Source organism: Hippopotamus amphibius, chromosome 8 (genome assembly GCF_030028045.1).
Source record: "Hippopotamus amphibius kiboko isolate mHipAmp2 chromosome 8, mHipAmp2.hap2, whole genome shotgun sequence".
Lineage (NCBI taxonomy): Eukaryota > Metazoa > Chordata > Mammalia > Artiodactyla > Hippopotamidae > Hippopotamus > Hippopotamus amphibius.
Genome location: NC_080193.1, coordinates 123,465,083 through 123,485,049, shown reverse-complemented (window position 1 = coordinate 123,485,049; position 19,967 = coordinate 123,465,083). Strand labels below are relative to the sequence as shown.

The following is a 19,967-nucleotide window of genomic DNA, read 5'->3' as shown; positions in this document are numbered from 1 at the left end:
GAGTTTGGCTTTTGTATAAATTATATAAAATATTGGCACTCCCAAATGAGCTGTGTTGAAAAAGATAAATACTAACATGCTGCATCTTTCATTAGAACAGGATTTGAAGCATTACTAGGTGGACCAATTCCTGCTTTGTTCTCTGCACTGACGCGGAATTCGTAGGTGTTTCCTTCTTGCAGTCCTGTTACTTTGCATCTGAGATCAGAAACTGGAGTCTTTGTTGCTCTCACCCATCGCAAGCCTTTCTTCTCTCTCCTTTCTACGTGATACCCTGTGATCTCACTGCCACCATCATCAACTGGTCTTTTCCAACTGACAGTGGCAGTGTTTTTAGTGACATTGGACACCTCTGGTTTTCCAGGAGGGCCAGGGGGACCTGAAAAGGAAGCAAATTTATGAGAAATCTATGATTTCCTCAACTCTGCTGCAGATGTTTACATATCAGTTCCCTATATGCTCTACGTACCAAATCTGTCTACCATTTTGACAGGTTCGGACTGTACAGGTTCTCCTTTGCCATACTGGTTTACAGCTGAGACCCGGAAGAGGTACTCATTTCCTTGGATAAGTTTGGTTGCCACATGCCTGCAAGACTGAATATCTTCAGCAACCAGTGTCCACAAAAGTCGGCTGGTTTCTCTCTTCTCAAGAACATAGGACTTAATTGGTGAGCCGCCATCTTCTAAGGGAGGTGTCCATGTAAGCGTTGCTTTTTCAGCAGAAACATTACTGATTTCGATGGGACCTGGGGGACCAGGTACATCAAGGACTGTCACCTTCACATGTTCCTCCTTTGTGCCAAAAGCATTGGTAGCAGTGATGGTGTATTCACCAGCATCTTTCCTAGTGGCATACTTGATAGCAAGCATGGAAGAGGTTGGGGTTGAAGTTATCTGAACGATATCTGACGGTCTTATGTCTTTTCCTGCCCTGGACCAACTTGACTTTGGAAGGGGCTTGCCGAGAATGCTAATGGCACTCAAAACAATGGTGTCTCCTGCTTTAACTGTTAGCCCATCTTTTATTGTGGGATCAAGGACAATGGTTGGTGCCTCTGCAAAGAAAAAAAAAACATTTTGATCAGAAAAGGAAGGATGCTTAATTTACTATTGTTTATGTGCATAAAAAGTAAGATAGACCTACCATATTCATCCTTGCAAATAATGGTTCCTGTACTTTCTGATGGAGCACTGATAGCACCTGCTGTATTCTTTGCTCTAACTCTGAATTCATATTTTCCACCCTCAACCAGGTCAGTAACAGTAAAGGCACAGTCTGGGACATTAACATGGTTGGCTTTCATCCATGATTTAGAGGGAAGATCTCGCTTCTCCACTATGTATCCAGTCAACTTATGACCACCGTCATATTTGGGTTCTGTCCAAATGAGAGTCACTGAATTCCTTGTTACATTAATAACCTCAGGTTTGCCAGGAGGATCTAAAATAAAGCAAAAAGAAAGAAACCCAGTCAAACACACACCAATGTTTTCTGCCTGAAGGAAATACACCTGGGTTTTGCTTTGTATAATGACTTACCTATTGGATCAAGTGCTACAACTGGCTCTGATGGCAGGCTTGGCTTGCCTACCCCTGCTAAATTGATTGCCATAACTCGGAATTCATATTCCAGACCTTCAGTTAGTCCTGTCACTTTGAAGTCTTTCATCCTTATAGGAGTCTTGTTAGCCCTCTTCCACAAAAGGCTATTTCTTTCCTTGAACTCGATATGATACCCTGCAAAAGACCCAGTGATGTGTCAATTCACATAGAAAGTACACATGTAGGCAGAATTTTAAATACACACACAGAACAAATAATCATTCTTGCTCATACCTACACTTTTATTACTTAGGCACAGAGCCTTTTTTTCCTCTTGGAATAGACATATTTATTGCACCTTCTGTCAAAATTTTAACTTACAGAAATAGATATTATCATTCAGAAAGCCTCTATTAACTATTACATTAAGAAGTTTTCACTGAAATTAAGCATTAGCTTAACGAATTAGCTTACTCAATGCTTCATCTACTGAATGCATAATGAACTGAAAAAAGGAAAATACATTTTCATATGTGCAGATAGTGCTATAAATAAGGAGCACAGATTCCACTTGTTTTCAGGGAGGAAGATTTGGAAGAAATCTTAATGTAAATGCTGTAGGGTAAGAGCCGACTAAATACCTGTAATTGGAGAGCCTCCAGTTTTCCTGGGGTCAGTCCAAGTTAGAGATACGGAATCATGTCTGACATCCACAATATTGGGAGGTGGGGGAGCATCGGGCACATCTAGGAAAAAGTAGATAATGCAGGATTTGTAATCAGGAATGTGTTATACATAAGCCAGAGCCACGTTTTGCTTTATGCCTTCTGACCTTGAGACACTTACCGAAGGGATGTCTAGCAACAATTGGCTCCGATTTCAGGCCCTCTCCTACACCGTATTTGTTTTCGGCACTGACCCTGAAGGTGTATTCCATACCCTCGTGAAGTCTCATGACTCTAAAGGTGGTCTTCTGAACAGCGGAGGCACATGTCACCCACTTGTTGTTTACAGAATCTCTCTTCTCTAGGATGTAGTTGGTGATCTCAGAACCTCCATCGTCCTTCGGAGGACCCCACTTTAAGGTCACGGCTTCTGCTGTGACTTCGTCAAATTTGATCGGTCCAGTGGGGATGCCAGGCTTGCCGACAACTCTTATGGAGAGAGTTCCTTCCTTGGTGCCGGCAACATTCTTCAGTGTGATTGTGTATTTTCCAGCATCGGATTTTCGGCAGTCGTATACTACAAGAGTTGTGTTAACTGCAGATGACTCGACACTGACTCTTGTGTCTGTTGCTAGAGGATCTTCCCCTTTCTTCCAGGACACAGATGGAACTGGCTTGCCTTTTATGGGGATCTTAAGACGGAAGTTGCTGTTTTCTTTAGCCAAGTAACACAAATCAGGTAGGTCCTTTAAGTCAAGGTCAGGAGCCACTGTAAAACAGCAGAGATAAGTTATTGTGGTTTTTAATGCCAGACAGTTAATTTTTTCAGATTGTTATAGTCTTTAAAGGATTTTTACATAAGCCAGTGAGTAGGGTGCACTTTTGATGACGAAGGGAAGATGGGGGTGATAGCCAAAGGCTTACCGACATCATCCTTTGCCACAGCACTGATTTCACTTGGGGTCCCTTCTCCATTTTCATTCTCAGCACTCACTCTGAAGGTATATTCCTTCCCTTCAGTCAGATCTTTCGTGGAGTATTGTAAGCTTAGTGATTTCATGACTCGTTGCCACTTATTTTCTTCAGTCAGGAAATCAACTACGTATCCAATAATTCGACTTCCACCATCGCTGCGAGGCTTTTTCCAGCTTATGCTACAAGACGACTTGGTTACAGATGTCACTTTAAGGTCCACGACTGGTCCAGGGGTTTCTAAAGCAAAGGAGAAATGATAAGTCTAGGCCCCGGATAACCAAGGTAAGATGTCGCTCAAAGTGATGGGTTGGTAGCTCATTTGCTCACCGGAAGCTTTGACGGCATCACGTGTTTCACCAGGATCACCAATGCCATACTCATTTTCTGCAAACACCCTGAAGAAGTAGGATTTTCCTTCCTCCAAGTTAGAAACTCTGAAGCTTGTTTTTGAGCACTCCGTTGTCACTGTAGACCAGGACTTCCTCTCTGCGTCACGCTTTTCTACCACATAGTTTATGATGGGGCTTCCACCATCAATAATAGGAGGATCCCAGGTAACATAAGCAGAATCTTTGGATATTTCCTTGACAGTCACATTGATGGGTGGCCCAGGAGTATCTGAATAAATAGTGGGTAAATAAGAAGTGGATACGTAAAAAATACATAGACTACATTTTAAACAGATGTATAATTGTTTTTTCAAGCAGACTTACCAAGCACTTTCACTACAATGGTATATTCCTTTTTACCACAGCTGTTCTCCAGAGTCAAGATATATTTTCCTGCATCATATTTGTTCACATTTTCACAGCGCAAGAAAGTGTCAAAGTCAGTTGACTTTATGTCCAGTCCAATCCTTTCTCTTAGATTGACATTTGGTTTAGACCAAGTTATCTTGGGAGGTGGACGTCCTTTTACTGGTACATACAGTCTCATTGTAACTCCAGCACGTAATATGAGTGTCTTCCTCAAATCAGCATCAAGTTCTCCCTCGGGTGGAACTGTATAATGTCGGAGTAAGGAAAGTTAGAGTAATAATGGTCAAATGTATTTCCAAGGACGGGCCTGCCTGATGACTCCTAAAATATGTTTTTTTCCATAACTGATTTCTAGTTCTTCAAAAACTCCTGAATATCGTCCTCAAAACTTTTGCCAACTATTTTAATGTTCTGTAGCAATTATGGATCTATTTTCCAATATCCTATAGGCAGACCCAAGTTCTCCCTGAAGGATCTCCGTATCTCATGAACCTTACATACTCTTAAACTCTCTGTATATTAAAAGTAGATGGTTGGTTTTTGGCTTTCTTCCAGTGAAGGCACTCTGCTATATACTCTTTATTTCACTGTAGGAAGAAAAGTACACGGGGTGAAGGATAATACCAAGTAATCCAAAGGAAAAGGAGCACTGGTTAGGGAGAATAAGTGAACAGAAGAAATGGTGAGAAGGGAAAGTAAGGTGGAGAGCCTACCCATTAAATACTTGAAGAGGCGTAGATTAGAAGAGAAAATAAAAACCTAAGAATGATAAGTAGCTCACTACTTAGTTAAAAAAAATCTTTTTACTCTCAGAATAAAATTCCTATATTCCATATTCTTTTGAAGACAGGAAATTCTCATGTAAGTAAGGAAAGCATTTCAAAACCACATATCACCTTGCATTCCATTTGGCCTGTCATACAATACCATAAAGTACAACCCCGCTCTCCTAAAATGTACTTGCAGAGTTACCAACCCTAGAACTTGTAAATAAATAAATCTATATAGGGGAGTTCCATACCCCCTCTTACAATATAACTCATGAGAAGAGTTCTGTATATTTCTCCTGGTAATACTTACTCAGAATGTCCTTGGGACAGTGTTTATCTGGCACATCACTGGGGTCACTGTATCCAATCTTATTAACGGCATACACGCGGAACTGATACTCTGTGTTTTCCATTAGGCCGGTAACCTCAAAGCGGGTTTTCTGTAGCTTCTGTGGTAAATTGCACCTCACCCAGTTATCAGAATCAGCTCGTTTTGCTTCAACAAGGTAACCAATGATAGGGCTACCACCATCATAGGCTGGCTTGCCCCAAGATAGACTCACGGAGCTACGGGTTGTATCGTATACTTTGGGAAAAGCTGGTGGACCAGGAGGATCTGAGGATAAATAATGGAAAATTTTCATTAAAACCTCATTCCCGGTTGTTGACTGTTGATTATAACACAGGATATGGGACTCTGTCATGAGAACTTACACAGAGGATCTTGGGCATAAGCAGCTTTGGATGCATCACTGGGTTTGCCTGGTCCAGCCTTATTTATAGCTGTAACTCGGAACTCATATTCCGTGCCTTCTTGGAGACCTGATGCTTTTATCGTTCTTTCTATAACGGGTTTTCTGTTGACCTTAGTCCAGTTAACTGCCTGGGTTTCCCGCTTTTCAACCAAATAGCCAGTGATGGGGGAGCCGCCATCATCTGCTGGTGGTTTCCAGCTTACTGTCATGTGATCTTTGGTTATGTTGCTAATAACAGGAGGATCACAGCGTCCCGGTGGGTCTGCGGAGATTGACTGACAAGTTAGTGTCCCAGTCTAAAAGGTAACATTTAAAAATTAAAATGAAAAACCTCAGGAAAATGTTCTTACCGTATGGGTTTTTAGCAGTTGCTGGTTCAGTTAAGATTGGGTCGCCCACTCCGTATTTATTTTCAGCACAAATTCGGAACTGATACTCATGGCCCTCTATCAGTTTCTCCACACTGCAGCTGGTGATGGGCACAGTAGCAGAGACTTGTGCCCAATTGGGTCTGCTTGTTTCACGTTTGTCAACAATATAGTTGGTGATTTCTGAGCCTCCATCTTCAAGAGGAGGTTCCCAAGAAAGCATTGCACGATCTGAATACATTTTGTTGATTTTAACGGATGCTGGAGGACCTGGTTTATCTGAAAGGATAGGAAAGAAAAGTGAAGTCTTTCACTCACATATGTGAAATGGGGAATGAGTAGAGTGGATGTCTGGAGACCTGGGCTGTAGTCTTCATTTGTCATTAACTTCTGTATGATCTTGGAAGTGACTTAATTTTTCTGAATCTTAATTTCCTCATATCTAAAATTATGTAATTGGAATATGTGCTCTCTAGTGGCCTTTTCAGCTATAAAACACATTGTTCTGTGATGAGACTAATTTCGCAATGATGAAGGATACATCAAGATAGGTATCTTTTCTCACATATTATTTCGTAAACTCTTGTGACATCGCATTAACCAAAGTGGAACGTGAGACTCTAGTGAAGTGCTTTAGTTACCTAACACTTTGAGCTTGATGGTGGCTGACTTGGAGCCGCTTGCGTTTTCGGCAGTGATGGTGTAGTCCCCTGAATCTTTTCGATTTACGCTGAACAGCTCCAGGGTGCACAGGTTCCGCTGCATGGCCATCTTAATGCCTTCTGATGGTTTCAGCAGCGTGCCTTCCTTCTTCCAAGAGACAGTGGGCATCGGTTTACCAAAAACAGTAGCATCCAGGCAAACATTCGTTCCAGCTTTCACAGTAAGCAGAGATTTCATAGCCACACTCAGGTCTATCCTGGGAGGAACTGGAAAGAAATAAGATAAAAGGATTTAACATATGCAAATCTATAATTCTTATTGATAAAAGTGGGAAATTCATATGCCCTGTCTTTTTCAAGATGGGATTTTTTTAAAGTAACATATTCATTATAAAAGAAATCCAGGTTTAATGCCAAAATTTGATAGTGCTGAAAGTATAAAGAAAAAAGTAAAGATCACCCATCATTCCAGCATCCTTAAAGCTTCACTCTCATCATTTTGGTACATTTCTTTGGCATCTTTCTGTGCCTGTATATGGTTAAAATTATGCAGTCCTCACAGTTCTGTATTCTGCCTTTTAGTTTACGTGTTAAGATTCTCCACAATCATAATTTTTTAGTATCTGTATTCAAAGCACCCGTCATTTTACTTGTCCTTATTTCCATAGATGTAGGTTTAGTTTTTTTTATTAGGAGAAAGATACAGTATGAGTGCTGTCTACCTTTGCCTATAATGTTCAACAGAATCTTACCATTTTCTGCTCTGATAGTCACTGGATCGGAAGGTTCAGAAGGCTGGCTGATGTTTACTGCGGTCTTGGCAATTGCTCTAAACTGATACTGAGCGTTCTCTTCTAAGCCAGTCGCCGTGTACTCTTCTTGGGGAATCTGGTGAGGTGAAGTATTACACCGTACCCACTTATCACCGGGAAGTTTGCAAGCTTCTACGAAATAGCCAATAATTTTGCTCCCTCCATCGTGCTTTGGACGAGCCCAGATGAGGGATACAGTACTCTTGGAAACATCAATAACTTCAGGCTTCCCAGGAGGATCTAAAACCAAAAGAGATATTCTCAACATTTATTTTGACAGCAGAAATTTTAAACTTCTATGTTTCACAATATCACCCAGAACATATTCCTGAATGGAAATAGTAACCTTCAGAGACTCCAAGACTTAAACGTGTCCTCACAATACTTAAAAACAAAAAAAAATTACTCACCAACTGGCATTCTCGCAGTTACATATTCAGTTGGTTTGCTGGGTGGGCTGGATCCAGCTTTATTTAGGGCATAGATTCTGAATGAATACTCAAGGCCTTCTACCAGGCCAGCACAGGGATATTCAGTTGATCGGACAGGGGCATCGTTAGCTTTCACCCAGAGCAAACTGTTTCTTTCTTTGCGTTCAATCAGGTAACCGGTAATGGGGCTCCCTCCGTCACTGTCTGGTCTGTCCCATGCCACAAATATGCAGTCTTTGTTGACTTTAGTGACTCGTGCATTCTTGGGTTCGCTGGGAACACCTGGAGATGAAGACCAGGGAAATATCGGTTTCTAGTCTAAGTAGCAGAGTAGAAAGAAAACACAGGTTTTTCGTTTTTTTTCTTCCTGAAAGAAACATACCAAATGGGAACTTAGCCAGCATCTTTGGAGATGTGAGAGGCTCTGAAATGCCAAATCGGTTCTCCGCACGGACCCGGAAGATATACTCTTGGCCTGGGATCAGTTTTCCAACCCTGCAGGAAGTTTTTGTCACTGAAGCCAGCGCTGTCACCCAGTCACCTCGGCTTACGTCACACTTCTCCACTATGTAATTGGTGATGCTACTGCCTCCATCCTCCAGAGGGATGTGCCAGGACAGGGAGCAAGCATCGGCGTCTATGTCGGAAATGTCGAACGGAGGCTGAGGCGGTCCAGGAGCATCTGTGTGAACCGAGAGGAAAGAAATGTAAGCACAGTGATTTGACTGGAAAAAATGTTTCTTATATTCATATTTGGATGGCCATTTGTCTAACACTTAACCTACCCATGACGATAACTTTGATTTTCTGAGTGGCTGTCCCAGAACTGTTCTCTGCAGTGAGGCTATAGTAACCGCTGTCTTTCCTAGTAACATCTTTTATGATCAGAACTGAAGAATTGTCTGCCTTATGCACTGCCAGGTGGCTGGATGTGACAACATCATCTTCTCCTTTTTTCCATTTACAGGTCGGATAAGGCTTTCCATACACATGAGCTTCAATTCGGAGCTTCTTCCCAGCTTTGATAGTAATTTGCTCTGGCATAAGGATCTTAGGTGGCACTAAAAGTAAGATGAAGATACGTTAATTTTGCAGGGAGGTTAAATTTCCTCTAGTGGGGAACTATACTACTGTTTTGCAAATTGTGGATTGCAACCCATTAGTGGGTTCAAACTAATGTTGGCATTACTGTTAATACTTTTTCAAAAGAATGAGATTGAAATGAATTGAAAATATCTGAGTCCAGCATACATAATAATGGGTGTTGCTTTAAGAAACTTTTTTTTAGTTATATATATGTATATGTGTACTGTGTCACGATTTAAGGTGTATTCACTACCTGTTATGGGTCCAAATGTTTCAAAACCACTGTTCTCTACTATATTTCAAGTATTTCTTGAATTAGATTCTTCAGGGATAAATGTTTGCATGTCTAAAGAAAATTCTCACAAACTTGTATCACATGATAAAAATGACTCAGTGACTACTTACACAGCTGTTCTTTGGCTTCGTATACTCCTTCAGTTTCTCTTGGCAAACTGACTCCAACAGCATTTCTGGCTGCTACTCTAAATTTGTATTTCTTTCCTTCCTTGAGGCCAGTGACGACAAGGCTGAGATCTTTCACCACTGAGTACTCTGTCCAGCGATCTGCAGGCTGCTCTTCTTCTCTGTAGCTAATGATGTAGCCATCGATTTTAGCACCTCCGTCACGCAGGGGAGGTAACCAGGCTAACACAGCGCTGTTCTTTGTCATTTCAGTAACTTCTAGTTTCCTGGGAGGATCGGGCTCACCTAGAAGAGAGGTCGTGATTAAGAAAAAACTGTCCAGGTAACCTAATCCATCCCTTTGTGAATACACACAAATGTGTTTGTATGCCACTTGCGTCAAAGTATATGGAAATTATGATTTGGGCTGTTGAAGGTAAAAAGTACATGATGAGGCAGATCTAAACAGTCTTGAATGAGTGAGTTAGATATTTATTTGTCCTGTTTGGGTTTCTAGATATTTATTTGTACCATTTAGGTTTCTATGAGTTAACGCCCTTTCAGGAGTAGATTAAAATGTTTTGGTATCTTGATTTTGCTGAGGTCGGGGACTGGAGTTAAAAGGAGGGAGAAAGGATGTAACTTACTGAGAGGATCTGTTGCGAGCACTGGTTTGGGGACATCTGTTGGGACGCCAGGGCCATACTCGTTGACAGCAGTTACTCTGAAGAAATACTCAGTCCCAGGGACAAGATTGGTGACGTGGAAGCTCGTTTTCTTGACTTCTGGGTTGACTATTGACCACGTCTTTCTCTCTGCCTCACGTTTCTCCACGATATAATGTGTCACTTGGCTCCCACCATCATTCTCAGGAGGGGCCCAGGAAACATGGCATGATGTTTTCGTGACATCCGAAACTTTTAAATCAGACACAGGTCCAGGCGTATCTGTGAAGAACAATAAAATCAAATATACGTGTTCCCTCAGCCTCCTTACTAACTAAGGCGTTTTTGAAGGGGAGGAAGACGCCTGTTTATAACCCACCTAATACTCTGACATTCACGAACACAGCCTTTTCTCCTGCTGGGTTCACAAGCGTCAAGGAGTATTTTCCGGAGTCATCACGGGTAGAATTGGGGATGACGAGGAAGGCCATTGTATCCACCAGGTCGACTTGTCCCTTTCTGACCACGTTATCAATACCCACTTTTCGCCAAGTGACCTTAGGAGCTGGTCGCCCTCTCACTATGGCAAATAGTCGAATAGGGCATCCTGCTCTCACTGTGACCAGTTTTCTCATGCTGGCATCCAAATCAATCTCCGGAGGTTCTGCAAATGACACGAAAGTCACCAGTTGTCTTCAGAACGTGGGGAAATCATGTGAGAAGTGAAACATGAATAAATCAAGTGATAGGGCCTCACCTAGGATTTCTTTAGGTTTAATAGCATCCTTTAGTTCTGCAGGGCGCCCAATGCCAACTTGGTTTTGGGCACAAACCCTGAACTCATATTCCTGGTTTTCATCCAAGCTAGTCACGGTGAATTCCATGCGAACGAGTTGCGCTGCAGCATTGCACCTTTTCCAGCCTTCGTCAGGTGATGTATCTGGTCTTTTCGGTCTCATTTCCACAACATAGCCAATGATTGGTGCGCCACCATCATATACCGGTTTTCCCCACCCAAGAGTTATGGAACTTTTGGTTGTATCAACCACTTTGAGGTTGGTCGGTGGACCAGGTGGTTCTGAAAGTAAGTTACGTAAGAATAAATTTACAAGTGGTTAACAACTATTAGTGATACATTAATGTGTAATTTTATATAGTCCATCCTTAATTAACCATAGATAGTACATTCAATTTCTCACTCAGTCCTCCTTATTTTCCTTCATAAAATTAGAATCTACCACTGTTTGTACATTTTAGGCAATTTGGTACACGATCTATTTGGAAAAATACTGGGTAAGGTTAAAGTTTTGATGTTGTGGATTTCACTTATTTGTCTGACACCTCTGTGCTTGAGACTAAGAGTTGGTATAATACCAGAAAAAGGAAGAACATCATACCTATTGGGTCTTTTGCCACCACTGGTCTTGATGGCAAGCTTGGTTCTCCAATTCCAACTTCATTTTCTGCCTTGACACGGAACTGATATTCATGTCCTGGGAGGAGATTCTGTACTTTCAAACGTCTCTCAGGGATCGCACTCTTGTTGACAGGGACCCATCGTGTTCCATGTTTTTCCTTTTTCTCCAAATAGTACCCTGTGATGGACTTTCCACCATCATATTCAGGTGGCGTCCAAACCACAGTCATCTCTTCTTTGCTTACTTTAGTGACTTCTGGAGGGTCAGGGCGACCAGGTCTATCATATTTGGTTTTTGCAATGACTGGTTTAGTTTCTGTTGGAGGCCCTGTGCCTATTTTATTTTCTGCACGGACTCTGAAAATATATTCATTCCCTTCTATGAGACGTGTTACTGTAGTGCCAGGTGTTAAGACAGTAGCAGAAAAGGTAGACCAAACCATTCTCTTGCTCTCACATTTTTCTAAAATATAATTTTGGATTTCACAGCCACCATCATCCTCTGGTGGATCCCAGCGAAGAGAACACCTATCACTACACACATCAATAATTTTCAGATTTCTTACAGGACCAGGCTTATCTAAAACATTAACAGTGGCAAAGGCCACAAAACTGCCAGCTGTGTTAGTTGCTGTAATTACATATTTACCACCATCACTTCGCTTTGCTTTAGTAAGAGAAAATTTAGATGAGTCACCACTGGTATCAATCTTGACCCTTGGTGATCTTGTTAAGTCTGTCGCATCTTTGTCCTTCGTCCATACAACTTCTGGAAATGGTTTGCCTCTAACACCTGCCTCAAGGCGAATGGTGTCCCCTGCTTTGACAGTTAGCACGCCACTTAATTTCAGATCAAGTACTGGTTTCTGTAAGTCTTCCTTCACAACAACTTCCTCTGTCTTTACCCAGTCACTTTCCCCACCTTCATTCTTCGTTTGCACTCTGAACTCATAAATCTGGTTTTCAACACATTTGTCAACCATGTAGTGGGTTTCTTTAATGCTTCCTTTATGCACTCTTTCCCATTCATCAGAGCCCTTCAGCCTCCTTTCAACATGATAGGACAGATTTGGGCTACCACCATCATAATCAGGCCGCCTCCATTTTAGGTAGACAAATGTCTTTCCTTTATCTGCGATATGAAGGTTTTCAGGCTCACCGGGTCTATCAATAGGGTTAATAGCCAGAATTGGAGTTTTTGTTTCAATGGTTGGCCCAACACCTACTTTATTCTCTGCACAAACTCGGAAATAGTATTCATTGTTGGCTAAAAGGTTGGCCTTGATTAATCGCTTAGTGACATCTGAAGCAACAATTGACCAGCCCTTCTGGTTTGGTTTGCGATATTCCACTATGAAGTTTGTTATTTCTGAGCCACCGTTATCTAGTGGATTTTCCCAAGAAATCGTACAGTTCTCTTTGGTTACATTGGTGACCTTTAAATTCTGGCAAGGCCCAGGTCTGTCAAGGACATTAACGATAGCAAAACCTTGGGCATGTCCACTGCTGTTCTTAGCTGAGATGATATACTTGCCATGATCAGCTCTAACAGCTTCTTTAATTTGTAATTCAGCACGAGGTGGATCGTGAATTAGGTCAACCCGCTTTTCTCGGACCAAGACTTTGCCTTCCTTGGACCAAGTTATGTCTGGTTCAGGTCTACCTTTGACCCGGGCAAGAATTCGGATAGTTTGGCCCACTCTGACAGTAATAACATCACGACAGGTAACATCAAGTTCTACTTCTGGAGGATTCAGGATGTCCTTTGCAATCACAGATTCTGCTAGTTCTCTTGGCTCTCCCTCTCCCACAATATTAGCTGCCTTTATACGGAATCTGTACTCATTTCCTTCAATTAGTCCGGGTACCCTAAAGGCGCATTGCCTGATGAGTTCATCTTTATTAATCCTGCTCCACTGTGTTGTCCCAGCTTTCTGACATTCCACTACATAGCCCAGAATGGGGCTCCCTCCATCACTGAGAGGCTTTGTCCACACCAGGTCAGCTGTTTCTCTGGTCTTGTCTTTCAGCTTAGGATTAATAGGTGGTCCAGGTGGTTTGATGGGCCGGCAAGCTTTTATTGGATCAGAACTTGGAGACGGCTTGCTTAGTCCTGCCAGATTCTCAGCAAAAACTCTAAACTCATATGTATTTCCCTCATAGAGTCCAGTCACTCTAAACTTCAGGTCCGCTAGAGGTGTTTTATTGACCCTCACCCATTTGCCCGTTACTTCTCGACGTTCCACATAGTAACCGGTTATTGGACTGCCACCGTCAGATTTTGGCAGGGTCCAAGACACTGTTGCAGCATTTTCAGTAATGTCAGTAACCACTGGTTTGCCAGGAGGAGACGGAGGACTAAACTTATGTTTAGCAACAGTCGGTATGGAGTCAAGAGGAGGACCAACACCAATCTTATTCTCTGCTTTCACTCGGAAGACATATTCACAGCCCTTTTGCAGATGTGGGACTTTCAGCTTTGTTTTACTGCTCCCTGAAGAGACAACACCCCATGTGTCTTTCTTTGTCTCTTTTTTCTCAACAATATAATTTATCACGGGGCTTCCTCCATCATCCTTAGGTGGCTGCCACGAGATAGTCATATGTTCGGGGGTGACTTCCAGAATATTAATAGGGCCTGTTGGTGGACCAGGAACATCAAGAACCGTAAGATGTACAGCTACTGTTTTGGTGCCAGCTGCATTGGAAACTGTGATCTGATATTCCCCAGTGTCTCTCCTTAAGCAGTTCTTAATGGTGAGTACTGATGAGAAGCTGTCAGTTTCAACTGTGTAGTGTTCATCTGTTTTAATCTCATTTCCATCAGTTGTCCACTTTGCAGTAGGAACGGGTACACCCCTTATAATGGCAGGGAATCTGACTGTAGTTCCAGCTTTTACCACAAGGCCTTCAATTAATTTCACATCCAGCTCCACAGATGGAGGCACTGAAAAGTAAACATGAGGAAATCAGATTTTGATTTTCACAATATGAATGTTTTAAAAAAGAAAGAAAACAATGCCAATCTAAAAATTACCTAGTTTTTCTTGGCATTCTATTGGGATGGTTGTGTCAGGAAGACCAAGACCCACAATGTTTTCAGCTTTTACACGGAATCTATAGGTCTTTCCTTGTTGTAGTCCAGTAACAACACACTCTAAGTTTGTCACAGTCTTGAACTTAATCCAGTCTTGGGTGCCCTCTTCTTGATATTCCACCAAATATCCGGTGATTGGAGAGCCACCATCACGATCTGGCTTATTCCAAACAAGGGAGACTTCAGTCTTGTCAACATCTACATGGTGTAAGTTCTTGGGTGGCCCTGGGGGATCTTTTCAGAAGAAGAAGGTATGATGAATAAACAGTATTCTCAAAGACAGTAAAACAGTACTTTTGTATCCAAAGAGAGCAACTTACGTAGAGGATCCAGAGCCTTGATGGGTTTAACTGTTTCCACGAAAGGCCCACGTCCGTACTGGTTCTCAGCAGCTACTCGGAAGAGATACTGATTGCCTTCATTAAGATGTTTAGCCAAGTGACTCTTTTTCTTTGACGTAGTTGAAACAGGTGACCACTGGGCAATGGCAACATCTCTCCTCTCAACCACATAATTTGTAATAACAGAACCCCCATCGTCTAGTGGTTCCTTCCAAGTAAGGTAACAAGAATCTTTCCTAATTTCACTGACTTCCAGATCTCTAGGTGGCCCAGGCTTATCTGAAAAGTGTTAAATAATGCACGTGTATAAGTGATTTAATCCGGATACGAATTCAAAATGTATTAAGAGTTACTTTTATATGTTATTGCATTAAATACATCACAAGTACTAAAATTCTTACCTAATACAAGTACTTTTACTGAGACAGTTTTTGAACCAGCTGGATTCTCCACTGTTAAGGAATAAATTCCGCCATCTTCATGGAGAGCATTACGAATTTCAAGCTTGCTACCAACTGGAGTAACATCAATTCTTGCTTTAGTTGGAGCCTCTCTGTCTTCTTTTTTCCAAGTCACTTTTGGGAATGGCACTCCTTTGATGACGGCACTAAGTCTTAGAGTATCACCGACCCTTATGTGTTGTTCTCTTGCCATGTTGGCATCAAGAATCAACTCAGGGGGTTCTAGAATAAAGAGAACAGTACTTTCAGATTTGTTTTGTTAATGTGTTTTACACTTAAGCATAGACAATGAGACCTGTCTCCCTTGCAAAGGCAGCTGAGAGCATCATACGCACCGAGTCTGTCTTTTACTAGCACGGGTTCGGGAACATGAGCTGGATCTGATTCACCGGCTTCATTGACTGCTCTTACTCTGAACTTATAGGATTGACCATCCCGGAGGCCAGTGACTTTATAGTTAGTTTCAGGACATGACTCAGGAGTGTGATTGTCTCTTTTCCATTCTTCATCCCCAACTTTCTGGTACTCAACAATATAACCCAGAATCTTGCTCCCACCATCATGACGTGGTGGCTGCCAGGTTAGATCAACTGAATTACATGTTGTATCTATTGCTTCAGGATTAACAGGTGGACTTGGTTTAGCTACATAATGAAAGAGAAAACCAAAAAGGAGTTAGAATATAGCTGAAAACAGAGCTGGATAAAATGAAAGCTGAAAGAATGCTTTAGTACTGTACCGATTGGATCTTTAGCAAAGACTGGTTTGGATGGTGGGCTTGGGTCTCCAATACCAATCTCATTTTCTGCAGAAACCCGGAATTCATACTGACACCCTTCTAGAAGATCAGGAACCCTAAACTTAGTGTGTGGATGGATAGGCTCTTTGGTAACTCTAGCCCATAGTTTAGACATAGTTTCCCTCTTTTCCAGGATGTAGTTTGTGATGGGCTTTCCTCCATCATTTGGCTTGTTCCAGGTGACTAATGCAGAGTCTTTGGTAACTTCTGTAACAATTGGCTGGTCAGGTGCATCAGGAACTCCTATAACAAACATAAGCAAAATGTGTTAGAAATTTAATTCTTCCTGTTAACAATATCAAACATTGAATCACTAAAAACAAATATGATGCATACTGAAACGATCTTTGGCTTTCATTGAATCAGACACCAGAGGATCACTTATTCCATATAGATTTTCAGCATGTATCCGGAAAATATAATCTTTTCCTTCCAGCAGTTTAGGAACTTTGCATGTTGTTTTAGCACTTGCAGATGTCACAGGCATCCAAACGTCTTTGCCCACCTCCTTCCTCTCAATAATATAATTAGTAATTTCACTGCCTCCGTCATCTAAAGGTGGCTTCCAAGAGATAACCATGTAATCTTTGGTAACCTCATCAAAAATAACTGGTCCTACTGGTGGTCCAGGACGGTCTGAGGGAAAAAAAAAAAAAATCACACCACAAAATGTTGTTTCCACTTCTGCTTTGGAAAGAACAGAATGTCTCTAATTCTTGCTAAATAATACTTACCAACGACATTAACTTGACAGAAACCTTTCCTGGAGCCTGTACTGTTCTCCACAGTCACACAGTATTTGCCAGAATCTGAACGCTTGGCCTTGAGCTTCTCTAGAGCCAGTGTTGTCGGCGTGGTCTTTATATGAGTGCGATCATCTTCTAGCACATCAGCTTCATCTTTGAACCAAGAAACCTTAGGCTTTGGTTTGCCTGAGTAACGGCCAGTGAGGGCAAAAGCTTCACCAACTCGAACTGTGAGTTTATCTCTGAAGTCGAGGTCAAGCGTTGGAGGTGCTGAAATGTATAATTATAAAGGAAAGTTAGTTTGACTGATGTCCTATGGTAAATCTGTAAGTGTATAAGTTTTCAAAAGTGTAAGCTGCATTTGACACGTACCCAGCTCATCCTTGCAAGTGATTGGCTTGGTGCAAAATGATGGTTTGCCTTGTCCAACAATATTGACGGCACTGACACGGTACTCATAGGTATCGCCTTCTTTTAAGCCTTTCACAGTGTATTTCCTGCTAAGCAAGTTGTCATTTGTAACTTTGTGGAACTTCTCCGTTCCAATGAGACGGCTTTCTAGGACATAGTTGATAATTTCGGATCCGCCATCATACTTAGGAGGATTCCAAGTCAAAGTAACAGAATCTTTAGTAATTTCTTTGACTTCTAGGTCTTCGGGACGCTCTGGTACAGCTGCAAGTGTGGAATGACAGTGAGACACAAGTCATGTTAAGAATGTAGTAGAAAATGTAGTAAATAATGCTCTTTGAGGATTGCATTTAAACATTAAACTATTTGTTTTGGTAAGTAACATGAGATTGCAACATAAATTGAGTAGTGCCAAAAGGCACTCAATACAATCTAATTTCCAGATGTGGAAATAGAGGTTCATTGAGGCCAAATAATTGAGAAAAGTTCTCCAGAGTTCGTAGTTTTAATTTTTTTTAAATTTTTTGGCCACGCCACACAGCATGTGGGATCTTAGTTCCCTGACCAGGGACTGAACCTGAACCCCCTGCACTGGAAGCATGGAGTCTTAACCACTGGACTGCCAGGGAAGTACCCAGCACTGGTAGTTTTCAAGTTAGGAAAATACTTCATACTTATGCCATTAAGTTGGGAATTTTAAAAAAATCAGTGTAGTTATTACATGGAAGGACTTGAAGAATCATATACATTCCCATAATCTCTTTCACAGTCACATTCAAATACTACCAACATCAGATACTGCATATTTGCCTAATGAATGCTTGCCAAGTGAATGAAACCTTTGGCATTTGTATACCTGCTTTGTCACTGTAGTCTTTTATTAAATGAGTGAAGAAGTGATTAAGGATGAAATTATTTTAAATTGTACTTACTTATTGGATCTCTTATGACAAGTGCATCTGTTGTCTCAACAAATGGGCCCATGCCAATACTATTTTCAGCTGCAATTCGGAAAAAGTAGGCTTTTCCTTGAATGAGACCCTGAACGGTAGCATTTTGTCGGGTAACTGTGTACGTCACTGGGGTCCATGCTCTGCGGTCAGCTTCCCGCTTTTCAATGACATAATTGGTGATTGGAGAGCCTCCGTCATCTTCTGGAGAGAACCAAGTCAGTTTGCAGGAGTCATTTGTTAGGTTGTGAGGCAGGAATGGTATTCCAACAGGACCTGGCACATCTGGAAATAAGAGGAAAAGGTTTCCAGTTGTTTGACTTCAGTGAACTGCAGAGCTCAATATTTGTTACCCTCTGATTTTAAAAGGGAGACAAAAATGTTACGAAAAGAGTAAGATTTTGTGTTTATTAATTGAGGTTTTTTTTCTTTCCTTGGTGTCTATATTCAACCATATTTTAAAATGAAGTAGGTTTGCAGTAGTTACTGGTTGCCCCTGCTTTAGGAGAAACTGAAGGAACAGTTTTATATACGTATAAATATATAAACTTTTGAAAGTAATTTGTGAGTCAGATAAGAGGGAAATGCTGGGAGGAAAATGCACAGAGGGAGACAGGAGAGGGGTGAGGAGTGGCTTGACTACTTTCTGTGTCCAGTTTACCCTCTAGAGGGGAAAGGGGGAGAGGATTTTTTCTGCGTAACCAGTGAATCTGAGCAGCACAGGAGACCCCAGATCTCAGAATGACCTTTGAGGGGGCTGAAATTTCACTGGGAAGTACACTAGTTCTTAAAGTAATAGCCATTGGACAGAAGGCTGTTTAGGAGTTTGAAACAACCTAGAAGCTTGAAGGACCATTGCTCAATGAGATCTTTTTCCTGATGCCATTTTCATGAATGAAAACAAAACGTGTTTTCATAATATTAATTATGTTTAATAGAGAACTAGTTATTTTCACATAAAAACTGGCTGTTTGGAGTATGGTTGTGCCTAGAGATGTGCTGAAAGAGAGATCTGAGTGGGAGGGCTTCACTTTCTGAGCAAGTCACTGCAAGAGAACAGCCAGTGAGAGGCATGAACAAGCCTTGGAGAGTTCAACTTGATATTCAGTGACTAGAAATGCAATATTTTAACCAAATATGATGCTTCTCTTTGATTAGAATACGGACAACTTCAAAGGGATTTTTTGCATTATTATGAGAACTAGCAGGTCCTATGATGTGAAAATGGTCAACTGTAGCAAATTGTTCAACATTCATGGTCATTTGCAGGAAAGTTGCTTTTAAGAAAACTATATAATAACATAGTTAATGCTTACAGTGGCGTGTTATGTAAAAAGGCAGCATAGAAGACTTTGTAGTAGGAGTACAGCCATATAAAATACATACAGGATAAAAAAGCAAGGAGGAAATTTTTGAAAATGCTAACAGTGGTCAATGGGATTGTGGGTGATTTTTCTTATTTTCCAAAATATTTGTAACATAGTTTTTTAATAATATAGCTTTGCTGTAGATGAAATCAAATGTTATTTTTTAAAGATGTGTGGATAAATTGAAAGTTTTTACCTAACACATCAACGATAATTGTCTTCTTTCTTTCCCCCGCTGCATTTTTGGCAAGAAGAGAATAGACGCCTTGGTGGCTCCTCTGGCAATTCTTGATGACCATGGATGAGCTAATGGCCGTGGTCTCAATGGTGGCCTCTTGTGGTAAAGCTCTTTCATTCATATTCCAGGTAACGGTTGGAGGAGGCTTTCCAGACACATAGGCGATGATCCGAATCACCCCTCCAGCATGGACCACAATTCTGTCTCTGACGCTGGCATCTAGCTGAAGGTCAGGTAACACTGGAAA

The 19,967-nt window shown here is 41.4% G+C and overlaps 1 protein-coding gene and 1 long non-coding RNA gene across 6 annotated transcripts in view; one reads left to right on the top strand and one right to left on the bottom strand.

Moving 5' to 3' along the window:
* The window catches only part of TTN (titin), a 269,124-nt gene that overhangs the window by 49,916 nt on the left and 199,241 nt on the right, over positions 1-19,967 (bottom strand). Inside the window, exons 282-313 of the mRNA XM_057746297.1 lie at positions 19,679-19,960; positions 18,098-18,400; positions 17,127-17,429; positions 16,743-17,024; positions 16,345-16,644; positions 15,949-16,251; positions 15,545-15,853; positions 15,150-15,431; positions 14,728-15,027; positions 14,348-14,641; positions 11,291-14,257; positions 10,651-10,971; positions 10,273-10,557; positions 9,876-10,175; positions 9,232-9,534; positions 8,526-8,801; positions 8,123-8,422; positions 7,720-8,022; positions 7,250-7,549; positions 6,477-6,764; positions 5,818-6,114; positions 5,427-5,729; positions 5,023-5,328; positions 3,898-4,185; positions 3,512-3,802; positions 3,134-3,421; positions 2,391-2,978; positions 2,186-2,290; positions 1,542-1,739; positions 1,147-1,443; positions 470-1,057; positions 77-379 (exon numbers count right to left, since the gene is read on the bottom strand). Of these exons, the coding sequence (XP_057602280.1) occupies positions 77-379; positions 470-1,057; positions 1,147-1,443; positions 1,542-1,739; positions 2,186-2,290; positions 2,391-2,978; positions 3,134-3,421; positions 3,512-3,802; positions 3,898-4,185; positions 5,023-5,328; positions 5,427-5,729; positions 5,818-6,114; positions 6,477-6,764; positions 7,250-7,549; positions 7,720-8,022; positions 8,123-8,422; positions 8,526-8,801; positions 9,232-9,534; positions 9,876-10,175; positions 10,273-10,557; positions 10,651-10,971; positions 11,291-14,257; positions 14,348-14,641; positions 14,728-15,027; positions 15,150-15,431; positions 15,545-15,853; positions 15,949-16,251; positions 16,345-16,644; positions 16,743-17,024; positions 17,127-17,429; positions 18,098-18,400; positions 19,679-19,960 (12,453 nt within the window). The remainder of the gene's footprint in view (positions 1-76; positions 380-469; positions 1,058-1,146; positions 1,444-1,541; positions 1,740-2,185; positions 2,291-2,390; positions 2,979-3,133; positions 3,422-3,511; positions 3,803-3,897; positions 4,186-5,022; positions 5,329-5,426; positions 5,730-5,817; positions 6,115-6,476; positions 6,765-7,249; positions 7,550-7,719; positions 8,023-8,122; positions 8,423-8,525; positions 8,802-9,231; positions 9,535-9,875; positions 10,176-10,272; positions 10,558-10,650; positions 10,972-11,290; positions 14,258-14,347; positions 14,642-14,727; positions 15,028-15,149; positions 15,432-15,544; positions 15,854-15,948; positions 16,252-16,344; positions 16,645-16,742; positions 17,025-17,126; positions 17,430-18,097; positions 18,401-19,678; positions 19,961-19,967) is intronic.
* Positions 1-19,967, top strand: part of LOC130859047 (uncharacterized) — a 98,728-nt gene that overhangs the window by 51,242 nt on the left and 27,519 nt on the right. For 3 of the 5 annotated variants that reach the window (XR_009055162.1, XR_009055159.1, XR_009055161.1), the window contains exons 3-9: positions 494-670; positions 2,575-2,948; positions 3,296-3,466; positions 8,115-8,447; positions 9,502-9,571; positions 13,892-14,067; positions 19,849-19,949. This is a non-coding gene — a long non-coding RNA (uncharacterized LOC130859047). The remainder of the gene's footprint in view (positions 1-493; positions 671-2,574; positions 2,949-3,295; positions 3,467-8,114; positions 8,448-9,501; positions 9,572-13,891; positions 14,068-19,848; positions 19,950-19,967) is intronic. The other 2 variants (XR_009055163.1, XR_009055160.1) reach the window with 2 other exon arrangements.